This window comes from Pan paniscus, chromosome 3, assembly GCF_029289425.2.
Source record: "Pan paniscus chromosome 3, NHGRI_mPanPan1-v2.0_pri, whole genome shotgun sequence".
In the NCBI taxonomy this organism is placed as follows: Eukaryota; Metazoa; Chordata; class Mammalia; order Primates; family Hominidae; genus Pan; species Pan paniscus.
In genome coordinates this window covers 80,872,394-80,899,137 of record NC_073252.2, presented here as the reverse complement: position 1 = coordinate 80,899,137, position 26,744 = coordinate 80,872,394, and the positions used below count along the sequence as shown (strand labels likewise).

The 26,744-nt window shown below is 37.0% G+C and overlaps 2 protein-coding genes across 3 annotated transcripts in view; one reads left to right on the top strand and one right to left on the bottom strand.

Annotated features, from left to right (window-relative positions):
• GABRA4 (gamma-aminobutyric acid type A receptor subunit alpha4) overlaps nucleotides 1-22,564 on the bottom strand; it is a 75,486-nt gene extending 52,922 nt beyond the window's left edge. The window contains exons 1-7 of the mRNA XM_003816023.6: nucleotides 22,321-22,564; nucleotides 21,805-21,923; nucleotides 7,980-8,047; nucleotides 6,362-6,582; nucleotides 6,034-6,116; nucleotides 3,213-3,356; nucleotides 64-216 (exon numbers count right to left, since the gene is read on the bottom strand). Coding sequence (XP_003816071.1) covers nucleotides 64-216; nucleotides 3,213-3,356; nucleotides 6,034-6,116; nucleotides 6,362-6,582; nucleotides 7,980-8,047; nucleotides 21,805-21,923; nucleotides 22,321-22,406 — 874 coding nt within the window. The 5' untranslated portion in view covers nucleotides 22,407-22,564. The remainder of the gene's footprint in view (nucleotides 1-63; nucleotides 217-3,212; nucleotides 3,357-6,033; nucleotides 6,117-6,361; nucleotides 6,583-7,979; nucleotides 8,048-21,804; nucleotides 21,924-22,320) is intronic.
• A 165-nt stretch (nucleotides 22,565-22,729) lies between these two features.
• GABRB1 (gamma-aminobutyric acid type A receptor subunit beta1) overlaps nucleotides 22,730-26,744 on the top strand; it is a 447,651-nt gene continuing 443,636 nt past the window's right edge. Inside the window, exons 1-2 of one of the 2 annotated variants that reach the window (XM_034958855.4) lie at nucleotides 22,730-22,942; nucleotides 23,359-23,396. The gene's annotated coding sequence lies outside the window, so the exon portion shown is untranslated. Of the gene's footprint in view, nucleotides 22,943-23,268; nucleotides 23,397-26,744 lie in introns of those variants that run through there. The other variant, XM_008969063.6, reaches the window with a different exon arrangement.

Sequence of the window (26,744 nt, the reverse complement as noted above, 5' to 3'; positions counted from 1 at the left end):
TCCCATGAATCATGAATAAAATGTAATGTGAACAAAAACGCCCAAGAAATGAATTGCAATTACCAAATACAGTCCTAGCAGGAACTGATTCTTTATTTATCCAAAATGAAACTTGAGAAAGAATCACTGTCATAATGCATGGAATATAGGTCTGAATCATAAAATAACCCATCTTCCGTCTGAGGTGGAAGTAAACCGTCATAACAATATATTCACCTGCCAAGAAAACAGGAGGAAAATGTGTTATCGGTTCTGCAGGCAATTAGTCAATGGCTTCATAAACATATTTCAGACTAACAAACAGGATTCTAAGGAAAGAAATTCTCTTTTGTGCATAGCTACACAAACATCAATAAGTATGTAGTTTCCTAACGAGGGAGAAAATGATATTGAATGTTATTATACAGAAAAACACTTTGTTCCGTGTAATGATTAAGCAATTTAACAAATTGGGCTAAAACTTTTAAAAATTTTCTGTAGTGCTTTCTATTTTGATGGTCTAATATTGCTAAGGCAATTAGCTTTCATTTTCAGCGTTTTTTAGAAACAGCATTTAGACCTATCTTCTATGAAAAACCACTAGAAAAAAATAGAAATGCACACAGTTACACATACACAGACACTGACACATACACACACATTTATGAAAATATAAAGTTTAATTTTAGAAAGTAATAAATATACATATTTATATATAAATATATTTAAATTTCATTCATATATAGATTTCATACACAGTCACAAGCTTAGAGAGAGGCTACCATAGTTTTAGGAAAGAGGTGAATTTCTAAATGTTCTTTATATGAAGAAAAATATAGACGTGTATAACATACAGGCATATATAACACCCCTGAGTTCAAGCATGTTTTACTGGCATTTAGACAAAAACCTGAAAAACTAATAAGTACAATAAACCATAAGATTTCTGGTAGCTGTTGATAAGTGTTTTTACTGTTACATCTGAAAAGAATATGTGAAGAAAGGTATCTAGGAAGCAGTGGCCTTATTCACAAACCATGAGGCCAGCATTCAGAAACCTCACATCCTACCAGATGTGTTCTAAATCCCATTTGCAGACTGGAAAATAAATGCCCTTCCAAAACTATATTTTCCTGGACAGATGAGAGGCAAAGTGCCCTTTAGAAAGCTACTGTATTGTTTCATAATTGATGTGAAGAAGGTTTCCTCAAAATGATAATAGTCATGACAGGTGTCATAAAGATAAAAGTAATGGAAATTTAGGAGAGAGGAGCAGTGCCATTGATTTTATGACAAAGACAGTGTGTGACTTATACAAAGTAGTCTTAATAGAAGAGACAGTGGGCTAAATTCCTTTTTAAAAACAAAGGCTTATGTATTAATTTTATTTATCCATAATAAATTTCCATTTTATCTTATTTATGTTTAATTTTTAACCAATTTTTTGAGGTATGATTGACATACAAAAAGCTGTACATATTTAATATATACAACTTGATGAGTTTGGAGATAAGTATACACTCATTAATCTATCACCACAATCTATGCCACAAATATATACATCACCCCCAAAAGTTCCCTCCTTCTTATTTATTATCTTCTGTGATAAGAACATTTGAGATCTATTCTCTCAGCAGATTTTTAAGTAGACAATACAGTACTGTTCACTATATGCACTCTGCTATGCGGTGGATATCTAGGATTTAGTCACCTTACATAACAGAAATACTATGCCCTTTGACTAATACCTCCCTGTTTCCCCCTCCCGGAGGCCCCTGACTACCACCATTCCTCTCACTGCCTTTCAGTTTGACTATTTTACATTCATCATTCCTTCACAACACTGCTTTATCCATTTTTTCTTAAAACAAAAACAAAAAAAAACTTTTGTTACCTCACATCTTTGCTCCAGATCTTAAAACTACTCATTTTCTACTAATGCAATCTTAGCATTTTATCTCACAGTCAACACCTTTTAAGAACACAAACTCAGAAGTCATAACACTTAGATGTGAATTTGGGTTTTGCCAGTTATTAGCTGTATGACTTAGGCAAATACATTGTGCTTAAACCTTTCTCATGTATAAAATAAATGTTATAGTAGTATCCACTTCATGGGATGGTTATGAGAAAAAATACATGGAAATAATTTAGAAGGGTGCCCGTCAGATGGTAATTGCTGAATAAAGTTTAACTATTGCTATGGTCTAAATGTTTGTGGTCCTCAAAGTTCAGATGTTGAAACATAATAGCCAATGTAATAATAGGAGGTTGGCTTTGGGGTGTTTAAACCATGATGGTGGAGCCTTTATGAATAGAATTAGTGCCTTTATAAAAGAGGCCCCAGTGTGAGCACCCACTCCCTACACCTTTGGGGTCCCCATGTGAGGACTTATTCATAGAAGGTACTATTCTGTGAACGAAGAAATGGGTCCTCATTGAACACTGAATCTGACTGCACCTCATCTTAGACTTGTCAGCCTCCCGAACTGTGAGAAGTAAATTTCTGTTGTTTATGAGCCACCCTATTTGTGTTGTTTTGTTACAATGGCCAAAACAAACAAAGATAACTATCATAAAAAATATTTTTTCTGATGATACGTGTATGTAAGGAACAGTCTTAGAACAAGCAATAATCAGCTAATTTTTCCACTAAATATGATTAAAAACTAAATTCTATAATTCTTTCTATTCACATTCCAAAAGAAAAGAGAGACCAAGAATCATAAATAATAAACATTCCCCCTACTCATGTGATAACTTTAATGTATACCCATAATATACTTTGTAATTAAGTTTTAGATTTTTGTTTACTTTCAGAAAATGAGAGAAAGTAGCACCACAAAATTGGGCAAGATAAAGGAAAATTTTTGGAAAGCCCCACAAAAATCATCAAAAACCAAAACCAGAAACAAAGCAAAGACAAAAAACAAGATCAGATTTCCTACCACATAATTTTGTGAAAATAATTTTAACATGTTTGATTACTGGCTTTCATTTCTGAATAAGAAAACCAACTCACTTTTAGCATCTTACTAAATCAGAATGTATTTTAAACTAAAGTAAGATTATAAATATAAAGAAATTATGAGCTATAACTCATGCATCAACTCTATTTCTGGAAAATGTTTGTTGTCCTCCTGAAAAAATTAACTATTTCAATGAAAAAGTCAGGAGAAAACTTTATTGCTAACACCAAGTAGCATGTCGGCTTTAATCATTACACATCTCACCCGTAATTGATTTGATGGTTTCACTTGATACGGTTTGCCCAATCAAATCATATTGAACTAAGCTGGAAGACTCCTTCGGAACTTCAACTGATTTCTCAGGACCTTTTGTCCAGGTATAGATCATCTCACTCTTTGGATAGGCATCTAAAAGAGAGCACAGAATGTGGTTAGAGTCAATGCTCCTTTTTCATCCACATCAGTGGTCAACACTTAAAAACAGTACTTGTTCAAGAAAGATGGAATAAATGAAAACAATGTTCACTATAATTTAGTCACTATAATTTAGTTCACTATAATTTAGTCAAACATGTTTAAGATTTAGAAAACTAGAGACTAAGTAAATACCCTTGCAACTCAACAGTATTTATTTTTTATGCCAAATGATGGAGGAGGAGATATTAAAACTGAAGCATCTAAAATGCTACATATGCATGAATACACTTGGATGTGTGTCCATGCCAGTAGGATAAACAGTTCAAAAGCATATATATTAAATTCCCGAAGCCATACTTCTAACTCACTTCCAGTGCTTGACCAATACCATCCTAACACAGTTCTGCTATTCAGAAATGCTGCCTGTAATAATACAATAACAAAACCAAACAAATCCTACTGTTAGGAGAGCTCCCCTGGGGTCACCTGTTCCAAACTCTGCCTCTGGGCAATATCCACTGTGTTTGGGGACCATTGTACAGTGACAACTGGCTATGTTGTTTGTAAAGCTGTCCAGGGAATATAAATACACAACCAATTCCACTACCTTTAATTTCTTACAATCAGGACATTTCCCCTTACATCTTCAACAAATCTCTCCCGGTGGCAATTTAAGCCCATTTTCTATTATTTGGCACTCTGTGCAAATGGAGAACAGCTGCTTGCTTACCAGTCTGCCCATAACAGACAGCTTGGCTCTCACACAAGTAAGTTCAAAAGAACCAAAATGAATTGTGTGCCAACCTCCCTCCAAACCATCCTAAAATGGCTATAGCATAGTAGGTCCTCAATGGAATCATTTAATTCTGCAAAAGGAGTTGACACCTAAGAGCACCTTACGAAACAAACTATGAGGCTTGTGTTGTCATTTTAGCACCATTCAGTTATATTATGTGTCAGCATTTATTTCCAGAAATATATTCGCACTTCAGTAAACTGTTACAGCCTCTGTATACTATGTTCTTGTCTATGATATTGCAAATTAAGTATCCTTCCTTTGGCTACCCCACCTTGCTAGAATAACCTTTATCTTTCCTGGTTTTTCTAATTCCTCTGAATTGTAAGCATGGGGGTTTTAAATAGTGTTTTGTTTTTTCTTCCTCTTTCCAGATTAATTAAAAATCCTTACCTGCTGAGTATGGTGTGCCTCTCTTTTTAATTCCCAATCCAAAAACATCAGCTTCCAATGTGCAATTTCTTTATTTTATGCAAACCCTGATTGAACACGAACTATGTTCAAGTCCTTCTGAAGAGAGCTTTTTCTGAGAACTAGAGGTTGGGATGCGGGGAGTGAAAAGGACTTCCTCTACATGAGAACTAATTTGGGTAAAATTTGAATGATTACAGCACAAATGGATTTTAATTCTGGCCCCAATGAGATCACCCTGTCTATGTATTTTTCTGCCTTTATCTTCTCTCATTAAATTATTGGTAAGAGACCATAATACTCTCTGGCTTCAAGTTAGCCCACTGAATATTGTGATTACTAGGGGTTATAAAAAGAATAGTGACTGCCGATTCTCATTAAGTTAAGCAATGAGCGATGATAACAGCAGGCAACAGTTTCACAATCAGTGCGACTAAGAATCTGAAGCAATAGTAAAAGCCAGCATCTATTTTTAGTAGATTCTGATTGAATTGAAAATGTGAGGCAGACCTTAGAAAAGGCAATCACATTTTGCTGCCATCTCAGAGAAGGGAGCTTAAGGGAAGGAATCTCATATTGTTTTCTATCCATTCATCTCATCCTGTTGCCTTCATTTCTACAAAATTTCCCAAACATATCTATTTCACACTTTCCTCTCTAGTACCATCCTAGTCTAAGCCACTGCCATCTTTGCTTGTACTAAAACAACAGCCTCCATTTCTTCTCTGCTTCTTCCACTACAGCCTCTCTACCACCCATTCTCAAAAAAAAAAAAAAAAGCGGAAGTGGAACTGTAAAATGTCAAAGAAAGCTACACTGTTTTGTCAAACCTTCCAAAGGCTTCCCATAGCTTTTAGATAGAATCCAAACTCCTTAATGTGCTGTATAAGGCATTATATTAACTCAGACCACACCCCTACCATGCTTTTGCCATGCTTCAGTCACTGTTATGCTAACAGTGCTGCTTCTGTCATTTTAACCTATACTGTGTCAGGAAGCTCTGAACCTTTTATGGACTTCTTCCAAGTTAGCTATGAAGGACTGCTTACAATAGAATATCTATATATCTATCTATGTATCTATCTATCTATCTGAAGTGATATGTGTTATAATTATATCAATTATATATATATTTATCTATATAATTTGTACTTTCTGTGTAACACTACCAACATGTAGAGTTCAGAGGTCCCTAAATTTCACCACTGATCACCAGCCAATTGTGACTAAGACTACTTAGATTATCTGTATAAATAGGTTTTTGTTTGTTGTGGGGAAAGGAGGTTGTTTTTATTTCTTTATTATAAAATATTAGTTAATGAAATCTCCAGAAATAAAACCGGACAGTTTTTGTTATGTACCATGACTTAAATGTTGGATTATGAAAAATAAAATACATATGTAAATATTAGCTTGCATGAGGTAATCATAAATTCTAGCAAAATTTTTATTATAACTTACAACTCCCGAATTTCAAAGGGCATGCATGACCATCCATGGGAAAATCCACCAATCTCATGGGACACTCCGCACTTATGGTGAGTCTATGATGAAAAATGCAATTAAATAAAATCAACCCTTTTAAAAAATAATTGTGACTTTAGATTCTAAAATAGGAAGGAAGAGGGAAGGAGGAAGGACGAAGGGAGGGAAGAAAAGGAAGGAAGGAAGGGAAGGAGGAAGGGAGGGAGGAAGGGAGGGAGGAAGGGAGGGAGGAAGGAAGGAAGGAAGAAAGGAAAGGAAAGAAAGAAAAGAATAAAAAAGGAAGGGAAGAAGTAAAAAATATTACCTCATTGTGTATAAAATAGTACCATTTCTCATAATTCTAAAAAGCTTATTTGGAGCTGTCATATTATGTGAGACAGATTTCTTTCCATTCCTGAAGAAAGTATCAGGGGTCCACACTTTCGTTACCATCATATTGTTCAATCTCAAAATTTCAATGGGGCCGTCATATTTTAATCTTTTGTCAATCCATGTCTGTCTGAAGAACACATCCATTGTGTATTCCTAGGACAATTAGTTTGGAACATATTTAAGTTGCAAATGACTACACATAAGTATGTGAAAATAATGCATTAAATTCTGTCTTCCTTCATGCTCATAAAAAAAAGACCACTCCAAATAAAATTAATAGGAGCAGGAATGATCTTGAATCAATGGAGCAAAAAGATTCTCAGCAATTAGAATACCTTTTATCCATCTGGATACCTTCATCTTCTACATTCATAAGATAAATAAATTACCACACATACTAATAATTTAATAATAAATTTGCTATAATTTAAGAAAACTGCCAGTACCAGGTAGTTACAATTGTGTTTTACTTTAGACTAGATAGCAAAAATCAGTTAAAGTGTAAAAAATATCATGCACAATTAATCATGTAATTGTAGGCATTTTAAAGACAAAATAATATCTGTAAGAGATATTTTATTTTCACAAAGTTTATTAAAATGAGTCAAATAACTCAAGGGTTTCAAATTACTAGGAGCTTTAAATCAATGAATAAACTAAAGTAAGTTTTTTGTCTTGCAAACTAAATATATTTAATATAAGAGAGCACAACTGTATGGATGAATTCTTCCTGACCAGTGCTTCGTATTCTAAGCTCTTAAACATGAGTGAGAAGGAGGCAGAAGGGCTGGGATGGGCAGCAAGCAATTAGATCAACATGAAATACTAAATATAATGAAAACTACAAAATAGTGTACACGACTAGTTCATACTGAAACTAATTATCACCTCTAATTTTCTCCTCCTCAATAGTTTCCTAAAGAAAAAACAGCCGGGCACGGTGGCTCATGCCTGTAATCCCAGCACTTTGGGAGACTAAGGTGAGAGGATCACCTGAGGTCAGGAGTTCGAGACCAGCCTGACCAACATGGAGACACCCTATCTCTACTAGAAACACAAAATTAGCCAGGCACGGTGGGGCACGCCTGCATTCCCAGCTACTTGGGAGGTTGAGGCAAGAGAATCACTTGAACCTGGGAGATGGAAGTTGCAGTGAGCAAAGATCCCGCCATTGTACTCCAGCCTGGGCAACAAGAGCAAAACTTCATCTCAAAAAAAAAAAAAAAAAAAAAAGAAAAAGAAAGAAAGAAAAGAAAAGTAAAAAGGAAAGCAAAAAAGCTGCACCCTAGGTTGTGCTATAGGAACCAGTAATAGGAAAGTTCTTCTCTTTGTTTAGAATGACTCTAAATCAACAAGTACTCAAATGTTACAACTGAAATGCAAATTGAATGAGATTCAATGTCTTACTCTTCATACATTCTTAAGTTTAATTAGAGATTCTTTAGGTTTCTGGCTTTGTGTGATTGACAACAAAATAAATATTAATTGCCCTCTTTTCTACATGTTTTCTTCAAGTCTCAAAAGGTACATTAAACTTCGAAAATACTTACCATTTCAACATCAGAAACAGGTCCAAAGCTGGTGACATATATGTCAGTTTTCACTTCTGTAACAGGACCTAACGGGTATGAAGTAAATAAGTGTGAAAACATAATTACCAATTTTACAGGCTGGGAAGGTTAGATAATTACAGAGTAAATACAGATATGATATATCATGTTTTTACAAGCATCTTACATTTTCAGTGAGATAATGAATCTCTACAAAACAAATGTAGACCAAAGCGCAACAAGACCAGAAAGCAGTGTTTACTTACAGGCAAAAAGAAACCCCAATTACTTACCAGGAACCTTGTTTCTTCAAAGATACGTCACCCCTGGGTACTGTTACAACAGGCAATGCAGAGACACAAAAGCTTTTAACCTTTGTGATATTTTATAGTCCATCATCTGATTGGCCTCTATAAAGAAGTGAGCTGTTAAAAAGGGGAAGTGTGGCCACAGGAACAAAGAAGAGAAAAACCATAACAGCTGTAAGGAATGTATCCTTGGAGAGCTGAGGATACTAGTAAATAATTTTAAAAATGATTCATGTCACCTTTATCAACAAGCACACGATCCACTGCTGATTGGGATCAAAGACAAACTTTCTTACAAGTGACAGATACTTACACTCTGCCACCTACTAGCTGTACAATCTTGTGCAAGTTATTTAACTCCTCAATAGTAGCCACCACAACCATCAGGCAAGATTTTGATAGCGATCAAATGAAATTGCTGAAATAAGATGCTCAGCAAAACGACTCTCTCATGAAAGTACTCATTCCATGTGAGGTTCCCTTTGCTTCTGACAGTGGCCACTACTGAGACTCTTTCCCGTATCTAAATAAGACTAGTTTGTAAAGAAGCACATTGGTGTTTTGGCAGAAGAGAAATGTGGGAGCATAATGACAATATGGCTGACACAGATTTTAGACAAGGGAACACAATCTGGGTTTAACACAATCTGAGTTTAGCATGAAGCTTAAAATCAGAAAGTTTGGAGTTCAAATTTGGTTCTAACATCTTCTAGTAATATCATCTTCAAGTCACATATCCTCATAGGTAAAGATATTAATGAGTATTAATTGAGATAATACTTGTAAGTCATTTGTCCCAGTCTCTAGAACATAATGTGCTCAATAATGACAGTAGTCATTACTATGCATAATACAGCATTCTAATACAACAAAAATATAAAAATTGTTGCCCTTGAACATAACTTCCTTAAACAATGGTTTATAGTACTGTATAGCCAGAGGCTAGATATTCCATAACTGGGAAGAATGACATTTGCTATGAAGATGAAATAATCTCTCACTTGGATTCTTGCTTGGGAAATGCGATTTATGCCAAAAAAAAAAAAAAAAAAAGGCAGAGAGAAATTGGTATCACTTAATGCCTTAGCTCTAAAGTTATCTTCATAAAAATGAGTCTGAATATTTCTTCTTCTAAAGAATGAAGATTGATCCACACAAAGAAAGATAGCTCGAGGGAGAATGAGAAAATTCTTTACTGAATAAGTATCCTAAGAAAAATAGAGCCTTAGGCAGTATAGTAAGAGAAAAAGTCTGAATCAGGCTTAGCTAACATGAGATTTAATGTTTTCAAGACTACATCTATGGAAAGCAGAAAAGTTAATTAAATTTTTATTTGAATGAAAAATTGGAGACAACAACAGCAAAACATGATAGTAATAAGCTCATTAATGTCAAATTGTTCCAGGAATAGCTAGGTAATCCAGGAAGCAGGTAATGTGTGCTGAACCCTAGAAGATAGCAATTTCACTCAAATAGGTTCAACAGTGAAACAAATCACTGTGTTAGTTTCTTAAGGACAATTGCCAGAGTATTAAAAAGCAGAAACACTATGTCATTGCAAGTCAGGGCAAGCGGTGATAAGTTACTCGAATAATTAAGGTTGGTTATGTCCTGACAACTAGATTATTTGACAAGATTCTTGAGAAATCAAAAGTTACTTTGATGATTGGTTTAGGGAAGTGGTTCTGATATGTCTGTTAAAACAGATTGTTGAACTCCACACCCTGATATGCTGATTTAGTACTAGGCATAAGGTGCGGCCTCACAATTTGCATTTCTAACAAGTTCCTAGCTGAGGCTGTTCACTTTACTCTATTTTACAGTGTTCATTTGTTTTCTAGGATAGTATTTACAACACCATGTGCTATAAAATATTAATATCATACGTATTTCAGGGGAGTGAGGAGTCTAGAAGAGAAAAGAATTAGGCCAATGATATTTTTCTTTATACATTTATTTTAAAGTGTGTGGGCGTATGCTAATTCTTATAGTTCTATAGTTACAGTGATTCCATGATAATAATGAACATTTTCCAATTCTTGCATAACATGCTACTTTCTCAATGATTCTTGAATAATGTTTTGTGTTCAAAATTATAACCTTAGCATTTGTGACATTCATTATTCAGTATTTGCCTTATATGGTCCTATGGATCTTTGAGACTGAGTGAGATCCTAAAAAACATTTGATTGTAAAGGGATTTCCTTCAGACATTCATTCAATTAGTGTTTACTGAATGAGTGCCAGTTGTGTGTTGGGTTCCCTGCTAGGCTCTGATGCTACATTGGTAAACAAGACTCAGGAATTCCCTGACTCAAAGAGCTAAGGTGCCATTAGGGCAGTCAGAGTATAAATACAGCAGTAAAAAGATAAACTAAATGACAGAATGCTATCATTTCTAAGAGGAAAAATACAGGATGGTAAGAGTGAGAGACTGGGAGGGCCATTCCTGATTTGCAGTCATAGCTGCTTCTTCAAAGCAGTGACTTTTAAACTCAAACTTGGAGAATGAGCATGAGCCATTGCAAGAGATAGGGAAATTGGATTCCAGGCAGAAAGAACTCCAAGAGGACAAGATCAAAGACCGGAAAAGGGCTGAGTGTATTCAAGGACTAGAAAGGAGGCCAGTGGGGCTGAAGCAAAGCAAGGGAGGGACAGAATGCTGAGAAATAAAAGCCACAATGATAGAATAAAAACCAGAGTACAGTGGATAGAACACCTACCCCTGAACTCGTATTCTAAAAAGTGGCATCTTTTAAGCAACATACTTATAATATATGCTATGGTGACTGTAGTTAAAACTACAAGGAAAATAAGTTGTAGATATATCAGTAAAAGATGGAGAGCTACATAGAGTATTGTTATGAGCTAAACTGTATTCCCTCCAAATTCCTATGATGAAGTCCTAATTCTTGGTACTTCAGAATGTGACCATATTTGGAGATAGAATTTTTAGATACTTAAGTTAAAATGAGTTCACTAGGGCGGGCCCTAATCTAATATCACTGTGACCATATCAGAAGTGTAGATTAGGACACAGACACACACACACACACATAGCAGAGACAATGTGAACATGGAGAGAAGATGGCCATCTATAAGCCAAGGAGAGAGGACTTAGAAGAAACCAATTTTGCCTACACTTTGGTATCTCCAGAACTGTGAAAAATTAATTTCCTATTGTTTAAGCCACACAGTCTGTGGTACTTTGTTTATAGCAGCCTTAGAGAACCCAAAATTTATCGTTTTTCCTATGTTCTTTCCTGGAGCTTTCTTCTTCTGATATTCAGTCTTTCTCTGTCTTTACTTATAGGTCGTGGTAAGAAGTTTGATTTGTATCCCATAGTCATTGGGAGGCCACTGAGGGTTTGAAGTAAGGGAGTTTATATGATTAGATTATATTTTCTACAAAATTATTCTGACAGTGGTATTGACAATACATTACAGGGAAGCAAAAGTAGAAGAAGGGCTCTTCTAAGAGACTGCCATGTTGGTCAAGTCGAGAGTTGGTGATAACAGCTTGGACTAGGGATGTGGCAGTGGGGATGAAGACTGGACAGATCGAGGGGCTGGTATGCTCACAGGGTGTCGGTATTTTCCAAAGAACAATAAGCGAAGATACAATAATTACTACTTATTGAAGATGAATTATGTTCCAAGTGGGCTATTAGGTTCTTCCCATATACTATTTCATGTAATCCTCATGACACCCTCCAAAGGCGCTATCCTCATGAGAATGTTATGGATCTGGAAACTGAGTTCACAGAGATTAAATAATGTATGACAGAGCCAGAATTCTAAACCCCTTGTATTGATCTCCAAAGCATGTGCTAGCTTTACTATACTACATTATATCACCAATAATAAGTTATTAATTACTTAAGCAAATGTGGAATTTCATATCTAGAATATAACATGCTATACCTACATTCCCTGCTTTGTTCATTAGTTTCTGAAGTATTTTCTCAAAGCGCTTTTCACGCCTTTACTATTATTGTTATTACAGCATACTGCTTGGGTCTTTCTATCTGTAACAGTAAAGGCAAAATCTTAATCCTTTTTGAAGTCCCAAACTAGCACAATGCCTTGCACATATTAGGCGTTGAATAACTGTGTTTCATCATGTTCCTAATATCATCCCAGCAGTGATTTAAAAACCCATCAAAAGGAAAAATTAACAGAATTACTTTCCACAGCAGTTAAACTAAAAATATTCCCCATTTTAAGAAACTGTCTTATTTGTATTTGTATCCTCTGGCAGGACCAATCACAGGTTTTAAATGTAATAGGCTTCTGATAAATCAGTTGTCAATGAATAATGGTCACTATGTAATTAAGAATAATTCTTAGAGACACTTCCTCTAATACGACAGTTTAGGATGTTCAAATCAACCTTACTCAGAGTATAATTACATGGAAACCAGATAATTTTGAGCTTGGAAGGATTTCTTCCCATAATTTGATATGCATTTGTGCAACATCAAAGACATCTTTTATTTTAAAATTCTACTTTGTTGGTAGTAGGAATATATTTTTTAATACCTAATGGTTGACAGTCTGTAAAGTAAACAAGATGATTCAACAGTTTTTGGGAAAGAAAGAGCCAAGACCAGCAAGATCAAATTCAGGGAAATATTCCCATCTAATTAATGAGTCTAACTTGCTGGGAAAGAGGGAAGGCAATTAACAATGAATCAGATAATTTCCCAGTTTACTTAACTTTAGCAGTACAGATATGGTTAAAGGGTGGAATCATTTTTGAAATTTCAACTCCAATAATGATGTCTAATTTGCTGCCACATCATGAGAAAACCTAGGGTGTTTTGCTGATCTTGAAACTAGTCCATCCTCATTTTCCATATTGCCTCCCCAGCCATGCACTTGAGGAAACATTTCTAATTTCCCAGCCACCTTATCCATGCATCCACCATCATCTTACAAAATACTAGTTACATATCTCCAAAAATGAAGACACTTGAAGCGATACAACAAGGAATCCTAAGTGAAATACATTAAGAAATCTCTTTGCTTGTCATTTACAAAATATACAAATACAAGCCTTCCTGAATACTAAACACAGACAAGAGATACCCATTGATATCACTGAGAAAGCGGAAAACACTATAAAGTTCTGGAAGTTTCTTTCATTTAGAAGACATTAAAGATTAGTGCCTCCCATGTCATATAATCCATCAATCCTGGTCTACTTTGTAAATAATTACAGCCATCAAATAAATAAGAAAAGCATGAACAACAACACAAATAAAATATGGGCAAACAATAAAAACAAGTAATTCACGGAATGAAAATTATCGTAGCCAATAAAGATTGGAAAAGATATTCAATCACGTTAAAACATAGTGAGAATCAGAAAAATTCAAATCATTTCACAATAAAATGCCATTTTAAGAAATACCATTTCAAGATATATATATCTTGTGTTAAAGAGGGTATCTGGATCCTGAATGTCATGTTCATTGTAAACTGTAAATGGGAGTTGATTTTGTAAACTCATCATGAAAAATAGTTTGGCATTATCTTGTCAACTCCCACTTACACTAAGATCCAGAAAATCCATTTCTTGATATATATGCAAAAGAAACTCTTGCACATTTACAGCAGGAAATTTGGGCCAGGATATTCACAGCACCACAATCTTGGAAACAAGCAAAAAGCCTACTGCCAACAGAGCAGATGAATAAGCTGGTTTCTATGCAATGGGAATATCACACAGCAGTCAAAATGAATGATCTATTGCAATATGCAACAATAAGAATGATTTTTAGCAATATATAATTAAGTTAAAAGCATCAAAAGATTATATATAGCAAGTTCAAAACAATTAAATATTTAAAATAAACTTTTAAAATAAAGATAGTCAACCTAAAATGACATTCAAAGGAAAACTAAGAAATAATTTTAAAAGGACTTAAAATCATGGTTATTTTGGACGGAGAAGACAGGAAGATAGGCTGGAGGAGACCACATAGCAGAATAAGAGTTGTCCAAGTCCTACACTTTGTGCTGGTTGGTGGTTTAACTGGTATGTTTATTATATTTTAATAAATGATTGAATAGATGAAAAGATGTATAAAAAGAAGGCTACATATGGGCCAATAATGAAAGTGTGTCATATACCAGGAATTATTAATTCAGGTTTCAATTCTGTGTAACTGTGGCTTATAGAATAAATATATAAGAAAGGCTTAGAGTATAAGGCGGTGATGTTTAATGATATATACAAATGAAATCAGATGTATTTTCTCATCTAAAAGAAATCTAACAACTCAGTGAAGTATTACCCAAATATCCACCAATTTTCTAATATCCCATAATCTAGATTTTACAATGTCTATTTCAGGAAACACCAAATGCAATGGATACATCCTAACCCTAATGAAAATATAAATATATTATAGCACCAGTATATAGTATATATTTTTTTTTAAACCAAGAACATAAGATAGTAAAGTTGCACTCTGAATTCAAACTTCTCTTGTTTTCTCAAAGACATATTTCTTTCAGCTATGCCTTCCCACCAATCTAATGTTAAATATCCTGTACTAGATTATCCCAGTAGAAGAAAAAAGAAAGAAAGAAAGAAAAACATGTTATGGTCTAATCTTGAAAAAAGAAAGGCAAACTTTTCTCTTTCTCTTCTATACTATATTTGAACTTCTGAAAAAAAAACTATCAACGGTACCTCTGATTCTTCTTATTCACTCCATCATCTATCTCAATAAATTGCTTTTCATGCCTAGGGTCCACTTCCTTTTGTCAGTACCATGAGTTTTTCCTTATATACAGCATTGTTCCCACCAACTTTAAAAGTATTTTTTTCCTAGCATTTTTCTACTTCCTTCCTTCTACCATCGCAATTTCTCTGCTTCCATGTACAAATGCCCAGAAAAATCTTATTCCATTCTCTCTCGAATGCACTCAATCAGACTTTCACACCCATCACACCACCAAAACTGCTCCATCAAAACAGTCAAAACAGTGGTCAATTTTAAGTTCTTATCTTACTTCATCTGTCAGGAGCATTTGACTAAATCAACCCCTCCTCCTTTCTTTATTTTTCCTTTCTTTATTTTTCCCCTTATATTTTACTTCAGTTTTATACACACTCCCTTGGTTTTCCTGCTACTTCACAAACCACTCCTTTTAAGTCTTCTTGGGACAGAGATTCCTCCTCTCCTCTCTGGAGCCACCTCCTAACATTGGAGACATCAAAACTCAATATTTGTACCTCTTCCCTATCAAACTTAATCCCCTGTAATCTTTTTAGATTTCTAGCTTTAAATATCATGTATATTGACATACTCATGATCCCTGAATTTCAGGTTCATCTCCACCTGATATGCAATAGACATCCCAAAGGTACCATACCTGCATACAAATTGCTCATCTATGCCCCTGGTCTACTTCTGGCAGTCTTGACAACTCCATTTTTCTAGGTGTTCAAATCGAAAACTTTGGAATCAGCTTTGACACCTCCCTTTCTCTCACATCCCACGTTCTAGCTGTCGTCAGTTGACTTTAATTTCAAAATATCCAGAAGCCAACCATTTCTTATAAATTTACAAACTTCTCTGCTACCAGCTTGGTCAAAGTATCCATCATTTCTTGCCTGGTTTATTATGGAAAACCTTGCTGCATCTGCCCTTGCCTCTGACTGCCTGTTCTGAACACAAGGAGAGCCTTTTAAAATTAGTTCAGGACTTGTCCCTGCTAAAATCTTTCCAGTCACTTTTGATCTGACTCAGAGTAAAAGCACAGTCCTAATCAGCCTGCAAAGCTGTACACAACCTTGTCCTCTTATCACACTGATCCCCTTTTATGCCTCAGCCCTGCTAAACTTCACTACAGGGACCCTGACTTCCCCACTTTACATGTTTGCACTTAGAATTCCTTCTCATTCATTAGAAGACTCCATCCCAAATGTGGTTTATGCTTTTACTGAATTACGACCAGTATTCAAACAGCACCTTCTTAGTGAAGTCTCCACTAATTATTCTACTTAAAATTGCAACCCTCTCCCCTGCTTTACATTACTCTATAGCTGTTAACCAACATCTGGCACACACACTATATTTTACTTATTTCTGTTACTTATTTTCTATCTCTTCCACAGTGTGAACTTATGAGGGCAGGAAATCGTGCAGTCCTCCCCAGCTTTAAATAACACCAACCTTGCCCAATGTCTCAAAATAGAAATTGAAAAGTCATTTTTTACTTCTCTCTCTTTTTTTTAACATCCATGTCAAGTCAATCGCCAATTCTTTGTTGAATTAAACCTCCAAAAAACTCACTTTAATCAACTTACATATATCCATCTTTACTACATCTGCCACCTTATTCCAAGCAACCATCAACTTAAGAGAACTAAAGCCGAAGTAACAAAAGCTTCATTGGTCTCCCTGCTTCCAAATTGCCCTACTTCCTTTTCTAAGTCTTCCTTTATGCAGACAAGATGGAGCATTTTTCACTCTAAGTCAAACCATGTCATTCCCTCCATTTAGAAAACTCCAATTTCTTCCAGGTTCACTAAGAGAATAAGTTATGCTCTTTTACAGGGTCCCCAGAGACCCTATGAGACCTGGCCTCTATTTACTATCCCAACCAAATCCCATGAGATTCTTCTTCTTGCATTCTGGCTACAGGCACACTGGACTCCTCTCACCGTCTACATCACACTAACCTATTATCTACCTTCAGACCTTTGCACTTAATTGCTTTGTTCTCTCTGAGAATTACTTTTCTCTTACTCTTTTCATGCCTGACACCTTTAGGTCTTAGCTTAAAAGACTTCCAGGAACACTAAATCTGAAACAGATCCCTCACCCATTTTTTTTCCCTTTTAGCATGGTATTAGATTATCTCATAGCATTTTCATTTAATTATTTTATTATTTCTTTGTTATATTCATCTCTCTATAATGCTTATCTATAAAGTCTGTGAGGGCTCATATCAGATCAGAATGATATCTTCACAATCTTACATTTTTCCTGACATACAGTGGTCTCTCAATACAGATTGGTTTCACAAATGAATGAATGAATGAATGGGACAAATTGGAAGAGAATGAAGCTTTATGTTGCTGAGAAGTGCTCTTTTTGTCTATGTATTTTTAAAGGAATTTCTCTATTGACATTTAATTAATAAGGCTAGCACATGACACATCAACTTTTAAATGGAGAAACATAGATCATTTGAAAACACTGCAAACACAATTTGATTTTTGTGGGGAAAATATTCCAACTTAACCCAAATGCATACAATTTTCTGTGTTTTCTTTACTATTTGAAAGTTGTTAAAGCTTTAGAACAAAAGTTCCTATCTCACTTCTTTAGAGGAAATGTAGTTTTGCTTATTTTAAGGTCCTACTTAACTTAGTAGCAAGAAGGTATGTTGAGGAAATTTGACTCTTGATAAACAGGGCAATGCAAGAGCGCCTCAGAAGTGGATATAGCAATAAACCAGCTGCCTGACTAAGGTTTTAAAGATGAGGGTGTGTGTTGTGACTTCACCAAGGAGTAGCTATAAAATTGATGGGCAATTCATTGGAAATTTTCTCAGCCTCTTTTCTAACAGAATGATGATGTCTGCCTTATCTCTTTGTGTTGTCGTAATAATCTTAGTAAATAATGTGAAGTCCACTAATGTGAAGTCCTACTATGTTAGTGAATAACCTTACAAAATTGACTCAAATGCTTCATTCCCATTTCAGAGAGGTTGTGGAAGATGATTCAAAGGCAGTGATCTGTATTTGGAACATTTATTATTCTAGATCATGTGTCTCAAAAGATTGAGATGCGTGAAAGGCTGTGCAACCCTTCAATAAACGGAAAATGAGTGACGGCAGGTTTCCTAAACCATTTCCTGGTAGTTAGTAAATACCTTAGCAATGCATTTTTGAGAAAGTATGTAACAGTGTTGAAAGTGAACGAGAGCTAGGGGATTATTTTCTGGCTCCTTTGTGGAAGGTTTCACTTGTGTGCTATGTCTAGACAGGTGCAAGCTACTTCAGGATGATGGCAACTGATTTATTAGAGGTTGAGAGGACTACATCCTCTCAGAAGTCGGAAACCAGCTTCTGTCACCATGACTCCTTCCCTCTCTTCTCGCCTTTTCCCCTTTTCTTCTCCAATGGGAGAATGTAGGAGACAAGGGAAAGGAGATCCCGGAGGGATGTAAAAAAAGGAAACCATTTCAGTTCCTTTTATTTCCCTATCGCAAGCTGTGCTGCTGAGTTAAAAATATGTAATTTAGTTTCCAAATCTATTTCAACCCCTGCCTGGCCTACTGAGCAATCACAAACCATCCAATTTCAATTCAAATCTTTGCTTTTAGCTTTGTTTGAAATGGAACACAGCAAAGTTGTATAAACAGATATAAAGTAAATGCCCCATGAAGAGCAGAAGCAGGATTATAGGAACCAGGAAGTAAATCCATATTTATAGCCTACTAGTCAAAATCTGGATTGTTTTCATTTTATTTTGAAAATACCAAACTTTCCACAGAGTATCCAATATTATAGAAGGCATCTGATTTGTGGTATCTAAGAGTCTGTGCTAATGATGAAGTTTCTCATTGTTTTCAGTGGTACACATTTACAACTTCATATAAACAGAAAACACATTTTCTGCAGGTGAGAATCACTATTTCTCTGTCACATTTGGAATACTACACATTTACAGAGAAGGACCCACTTCTAAAAAGTGAATCACATTTACCACAAACATTTATCAGCAAAGCCAAGAAACAAACAAACAAACAAACAAACAAAACCCACATTATGCTATTTAGTAAATGTTTAAATGGTTAATCAATTCGTAATGCTGGAAGTAATGTTAATTTGACCCTTTCCCATAAAACTATAAAAATGTTTTCAGGTGGGTAATGCAGATCATTTGGCAGTGACAAATTAGATGACTAATAATGTCCTTGAGACGTTTGGTAGAATTACGATTAACCAAAACCCAGTAATGGCTCACATATATTGTTTTGACTTATGTTATTGTCAATATTATGCAATGGGAGAGAGTAGATGGTAAAAAGGATCCATATACAATGGATCCCTTCTTCCTTTTGAATTACGGCTTGCATTATAGCCAGCTGGGCACATCTTATTTTAACTTTCAACATTTATGATCAAACAATATAGTTTCAGTTCTAAGTTTTCACTTTGATTTATGTTTCGGTATATCAATTTTCTGATGAATATTTAAACTACATAGGACTGGATACTTTTCTTATTTTTTTTCTTCACTTGAAATGTCAAGTTTAAACCTTTATGGGCAGATAAATCCTCTTTTATTGATATAATATTGCCTTAAATGGTATCACATCATCTGAACGATTCTCCACAACACAATTTTTTATCTAAAATGGTAATTTCCCAGTCACTTATGGAAGATCATGCATTGACAAATGATTCACCCCTTTTCAGATTTGCATGAAGGCAAATGCAGTGTAGGCAACCTATCCCTGGAGAGGCAACATGAAAAGAAGCAGGAGAAACTTTCATCCTTCTCATCTATCCTTATCAGTCAATATACAAATGCTGGCCTGGCGCGGCTCACGCCTATAATCCCAGAACTTTGGGAGGCCAAGAAGGGTGGATCACTTGAGGTCAGGAGTTCGAGACCAGCCTGGCCAACATGGTGAAACCCCATCTCTACCAAAAAATATATTTAAAAAAATTAGCCAGGTGTGGTAGCTTGCACCTGTAATCCCAGCTACTCGCGGGGCTGAGGCAGGAGAATCACTTGAACCTGGGAGCCAGAGGTTGCAGTGAGCCGAGATCACGCCATTGCACTCCAGCCTGAGTGACGGAGCGAGACTCCATCTCAAAGAAAAAAAAAGAAATATACAAATGCTGAATCAATACCCTCAATGACTTCCCATAACCTTCTCATAAAATCCAAGAAAATAATGGTTTGGAATTCAGAAGACCTGATCTCATCCTATCATTGATGTACTATGTGCCCTTATATACAACACTTTCCCTTTCTAAACCTCAGTGTCCCCATCTGTTAAATGAGACCAGATGCCAAAGAAACACCCAACCCTACTTTATCTGCCCATAAAGGTTTTAAACTTGACATTTCAAGTGAAGGCTAGAAAGAGTTTCTAGCCCCAGGCCACACTCCTACTTCACATCACAGGCAGTCCTGCTCCCCATTCTTACTTTCTCCATTCTCCCAACATCTCATCTCCTACACACCCTCAATAGGAGGTATAAAGTTGCTCCATGCTTCTAATATTAGATGATACTCATCACACAGCATCTGATACCATCCCCATCTGCACGGCTTTGTCTTTTAAATACACAGCCTGCTCTGGGTTTACATCCTTCTCCTCCTACTTACTAACTTGGAACTTGGACTAGTTACTTATCTTTCTAAGCCTCAATTTCCTTATCTGTAAAGTGGGGATGGTAATGGCTTTCAAAGCTTTGTTGTGAGGGTTAAACAGAGTGGTGATGCCTACAAAATGCCTGGTATATGTGAACATTTAATTAAATAAATACGATATTACTGGCTGTTATTATTGTTACCACTTGAATGTAAGCTCCTTTAAGGCAGAATCTCTATCCTGTTCAACTCAGTTGCTGAAGGGTAATTAGTGCAGTGTACTGTAAAAAACAGGGACTTTGAGATCAAAGGACCTGGGCCAAACCTATGAATGGGACCCTAGCAAGTCATTTGTCCTCGTTGAACTGGACTGAGAAGCTGTTTGAGGTTAAGAATTGTATCTTAATATTTCTGTGGACCTAATACCTAGCGCAAAGCTTGCCACATAGATTTCCATTATATATGCAAAGGAAATATGAATATGAAAAACAGCAACAGTGCTGTTAATGGATGTACCTCTATTAAGTCCTTTATACTTCTTTTGTTGAAGAAAGCAAGCTGAAACATCTCTAACTTCAAAGTCTTAGGAGGAAAGCAAATGACACATCACCAAAAAAGAAAGGGAAAAAAAAAAGCATCCTGCTGTAGAAGAGAAAAGGAAAGGACTGGGTTCTCTAGCAGAGCAGGCAGCTTCATGCCCCAGATTTATGTCCTAGGTAGAACATTGGCCAAGGTTTTGGCATAGGCATGGACACGTGGGAGGACGAGGGACTTCGGTTCAGCTGCCTCCAATGCAACCTGCTCTGAGCGAAGTGGCCAGGTTCAGGGAAACTATTCTCAGCGAAGAGCGTCCAGGCAGCTGAGCCCAGAGTTCCCATTTTTGACTCTTCCTCTCCAACCTCCCCCACCCAGCAGTCAGGTCCCGGGAGGTAATTAGTGTGGGGGAGAGGCAAAGCTTCTGAGGGGGCAGGGAGATGGGAAAGTACGGGTGGAGGCGGTCTTCTTGTCATAGGTCTCACCAAGAGAGGAGAGATAGAAAGAGAGAGAGATTTATTTTTGCACGTGAGGCATACCTAATGATATTCCCACAGACAGACAGACAGGAAGACCAAGAGAGGGACAGACAGGACACACTTGCGCGTTTGAAATCGTTCATACCCCCAAATCCAGGACGCAGCCTGTTGTCATAACCATCGAGCAAACTGTCCAGGATGCGGGTGAAATTTTCTGTGCACAATTTCTCCTCCTTTTGGTTCTGTCCTGGGGATTCGTTTAAACTGCAAGCGAAAAAAAAAAAAAAAAAACGGGGGCGGAGGAGATTATTTTAAGAATCCATCAGAGAACAGGTGCAAACAGGTTTGTTTTCTAGGGAAAGAGTCGCTTGCCCCAAGCTAAAGGAGAGGAGGTTGGGGGTTGGGATGCAGAAGACAGAAATGGTCAGGAAAAGCGCGCCCCGCCACAAGACCCCCAGTGCCCACACGCCTCTTGCATCCTGCGCCCTTGGTGCTCTCCGCATCTATGCGGTCACAGAAAAGCCTGGCTTCGGCCCCTGCTCTTACAGCTGAGATAAGAAGACCTAGTCCTCCCAGGGAGGAGCGAGTGGCCAAAGGGGTCCCGGAGCTAGCCATTTCTCCACTTTCCGTTGCCCACCTCCTCGCACCCCAGAGAACTCACCAAACCGCCAGGCACAGGAAACGCAGGAGGGCGAAACTGACCCCGGCGGACAGAGCGATCGCGGGTACCTTCTTGGCAGAAACCATCTTTGCAACATGCCATACTTCAAGCCTGTTCACGTTTCCAGGCTCTTCAGATGCCCTGAGCAGGGTGCGAGGAGAGGGCAGAGAGGCTCCCGCGGCGTGCGCACACTCGCGCTCACACTCGCCCGCGCTCAGCCAGCCCGAGCCGCGGTGGGCGTGTGTATGCACGGGGCCAGGGGAGGCGGAACCTGCCTTCCTCGCCCCCTCCTTTCTCGCTTAGCGCTCAATGTGTATGTAGAGCTATGTATACCGCTCCACACCCTTTCGTGCCCGCGCGCTGAAGGTTCTGGGGTTCGTATCCGCGCGCTTGCGCTGCAAGACTCGGCAAGTTTGTTCCGACTGTAACTCCGGGGATGAGGACCGGGGTCTCTCGCCCCTCCTCCGGCTTCGCAGCCCCCGACCCCAAGTGGGCTCCCCGCCCACAGCAGTGTTCGTCCTCCTACCTCCTGGCCCCCTCCCTTCCGCTGGGATTTGGATCTAACCAATGAAGCTCCTCTGTCATCAGGTTGTGCGAGGACCTGTTTGTACCCAGAGTCAAGGTTGGAGGTGGAGAAAGGGCGGGTGACGGGGACTGCTGGGCGTCGGGTGGTAGCGGTGGTGAGGAGAGGGGATCAAGTCCGGGCTCAAACCACCTTTGAGACCCTCCCATTCAGGTGTTATGGGGGGCGGTAGGGAGAGCAATGAAAGCAGAAAGATTCTTCCTGGTAACAGGGGTTGCAGCTCACCCGGCGGACTCTCGCCAAACTATTGGGAAGTGGACTCGAGCCGCACTCTAGTCCCAGTATTTGCTAAGCTATTGCTTTAAAGACACCCCATTTCTTTACCCGCCTCCACCAGACACGCGCACACCCTCCGCTTTGCTGCTCCATCCTTTTCTGGAGAGGAGGGGAGAGGTGGAGACAAGCGACCTCTGGTGAAAATCACTTTCACTTCTTGCGACACTCTTCTTTTTCAGAATGGAGTTGACTTACTTCCAGAGGTTGACTGCTTTAGGTAGGGGGAAAGGACGGCTGGAGAGAGAGTGCGGGGGGGGGGTGGGGAAGAGAAAATGTGTGTGTGTGTGTGTGTGTGTGTGTGTGTGTGTGAGAGAGAGAGAGAGAGGGAGAAGGTGGGGTATGGAGAGAAAGGATACATAAATTAAAATGGAGGGGGACAAATATTAGTTCCCTTGTGACATGAAAGGGAACACTAAGCTCTATATCTTTAGTGTTTTACTGAGCAAAGATAAGCATTCCCAATAGATCTTTGGAAACATTAATTATTGGCTCCAAGGGGGAAAAGCGTCTTTCAAATTAGTAATGATGCATGTGGAAATTTTCATATGATGGATCAATGAGCTAAGTAATTCCCATACCCTGGAACCAAACACCAATGAGGTTCTAGTCGGAACTCTGATGATTTGTTCAAATTGAGATGACTAGTGGACGGGTATGAAGAGGGAACACATTGTATTAGACAGGGGTTTTGGTTTTTTTGTGTATTTTAAACGTCTGGATTCAAGTTTTCTTTCTAAGGGAAAGCCCAAAGTGCTCATCGCGGGCAATAGCTAGAGCTCCGTGCTCTGTATTCTGTACTGCTTTCTTCATAGAATTTGTTAACTTCATCCTAATCCCACCTCTATCATTCTTTTCTCATAGACTGTGGTCTCTCTGAGGGCCTGGGCTAGGTAGTTTTTGCTCATCTGTGTTTATTTTATCTGCTGTTACAGTGCATGGCACATAGAATGTCAATAAATATTTATTGAAAGAACAATTAAACAAAGCAATGAATTGCTTGTTCCCAGATCCATCTTATGAGTGTGGATGACTTTCAAGCTCTCTCTTTTGGGAAAAATAATGGAAGAACTAGTGTATCCTCCAAATATGCCATGAAAGCATTAGTCACCACAGATTCTCCACATATTATATTATTTCTCTAATCTTAATACTTTCCTACCTTTTTAAAAAGAGAATTTAGCTCTGTTGCCCAGGCTGGAGAGCAGTGGTACCATCATAGTGACTGCAGCCTCTAACTTTTGGGCTCAAGCAATCCTTCTACCTCAGCCTTCTAAGTAGTTGGAACTACAGGTATGTGTCACCATGCTCCGTTAATATATTTTTATATTTTTGTAGAGATATGGGGGCTCTGCGATGTCACCAGGCTACCCTCAAACTCCTGGTCTCAAGTGATCCTCCTGCCTCTGTCTCCCAAAGTGCTGGTATGACAGATGTAAGCCACCGCCTTACATTTGTAAGCCTTTTCCTATACTTTCTAAAACCTAAAGTTGTATTTTCTAAAACACTTTCCCTTGCAATTTTCATTTTAAAAATACACATATCAAAAAATTAAGAAACCAAAATAATGGCTTTGGGGAAACAGTTACATATCGTATCTTTAAAATTCAAACTTAAAATCTGTGAAACTATTATATTCAAATTAAAAGAACATTCTTTCAGAGTAGTTATATTTTTGTTAATTGGGTTATAGTATTTAAGTTCAGCTGAAGATAATACTAAAGGCATTTATATCTCTTTTCATTTTATTTCACAGTCTTTTATTTATGCCACTTTTGTATTATTTCAAGAAGATATATGTTGAATTTCACTGCCTGAAATCTTTAAAAAATATTGCCTGCTAACTTGAGGTTTTTTTTTTTTTTTAGAAATCTAACATTCTGAAAAGTTATAATTTACTTTAACTTATGAATATAAATATGCTATTGTTTCCCATGTAAACTCCTATTTGTGATAGCCCAGGATTGTCAGTGAATTATTATTATTGTCTGTGTAGCTGTGCAGAAATAGGAAGGTGTTAAAATCATACCTATACCTTTTTTTTTCTTTAAGTTGATATAAGCCTCTGATTACTAGGTTTAGTAGAATTTGAATTGGGCCCAAGTACACTATCCCCAAATATCACTATATTAAGCCAGTCACATTTTATAAATTTAACAAATGAGTTTACTTCGGATATAATAAGATGCAAATAATACAGATAACCCAACTGCTAACATCTTAGGATGGACACTTTAAAGCCCACAGTGCCTATGAAATGCCCTGGAAATGAACACAAAATCTTGTGTTTATGTAAGTATGTGCATTTTCCTGTGAGACTTTATCTCTCATCAAGTTCTTATAGGCCATGGACAACTGTAGTATGGACCAACATTTTAATATAAAAGATAACTCAAATATTAGAACATTTGACCAAACAGGCGAATGAATATTTGTAGTTAATGTGTGATAAAAATCTCTATCCCATTTTATAAGCTTCCCCGTTGCCAGTTTCTATAGACTGTCATGTAGATTGTAAGTCTCTTGCGGGTACTTGGTCCCATTTATTGTCAATTTATCATATGTCAAAAGAGCTTGGTATGCAAAATATTTGAGTGATAATAAATTAAATAATCTGAAAGGGTTCAACCTGTTCCTCTTTTTTTTTCATTAATTCTTTCTGGTAAATATTGAACCAATTGTAACCATTTGAGGAGGGTACTGATGTGAATTACTGCTTTAAATTCTGAAGGCTTGTAGATATAGGCCCAGTTTGAAATGCTCCTGTTCCAAGAATTTAGAAGCTATTGACAATTTTATGTTAATGAATTTCTCTGTCCCTCGTATTTTGCATAGGTGAGAAGAATTGATTTAATAGTCTCTTAGTTAATGCCTTTTCTCATTTGTATTAAAACAGTGTTTCCACTGAAATATTACCTGTATACCAGCCTACTATCATTGTCTAGTTATAGATTTTTTATCTTCACTCATTTCTTATTGTATGTATTTGAGGTATACAACAAGATGTTTTGATATAAATATATAGCAAAATGACTTTTACAGTCAAATTAACATATCCACCACCTTACATAGTTACTTTTTGTGTGTGAGGATCGAGTACCTAAAATCTACTCTCTTAGCAAATTACTGTTCAGTGTGCAATGAAATATTATTAACTGTGGCCTCATGCTGTACATTAGATCTTATTATACATAACATATTATTATATAATAAATAATAATAACTTTCTTATACATAACTATAACTTCGTACGCTTCAAGCTGTATCTCCTAAATTCCCCCCCCACCATCCCTCCTTTGGTAACTACCATTCTACTCTCAGTTTCTATGTATTTGACTATTTATAGATTCCACAAATAAGTGAGATCATTTCATATTTATTTTTCTGTGCTATCTGTGTCTGGTCTATTTCACTTACTATATGTCCTCCAGGTTCATCCATGTTGTTGCAAATGGCAGTATCCCTTCTTTTACAAAGCTGTACATATAGATGTGTGTGTATATATATGTATGCGCACACATATATATATACACACACATATATATATACACACATACACATATACATA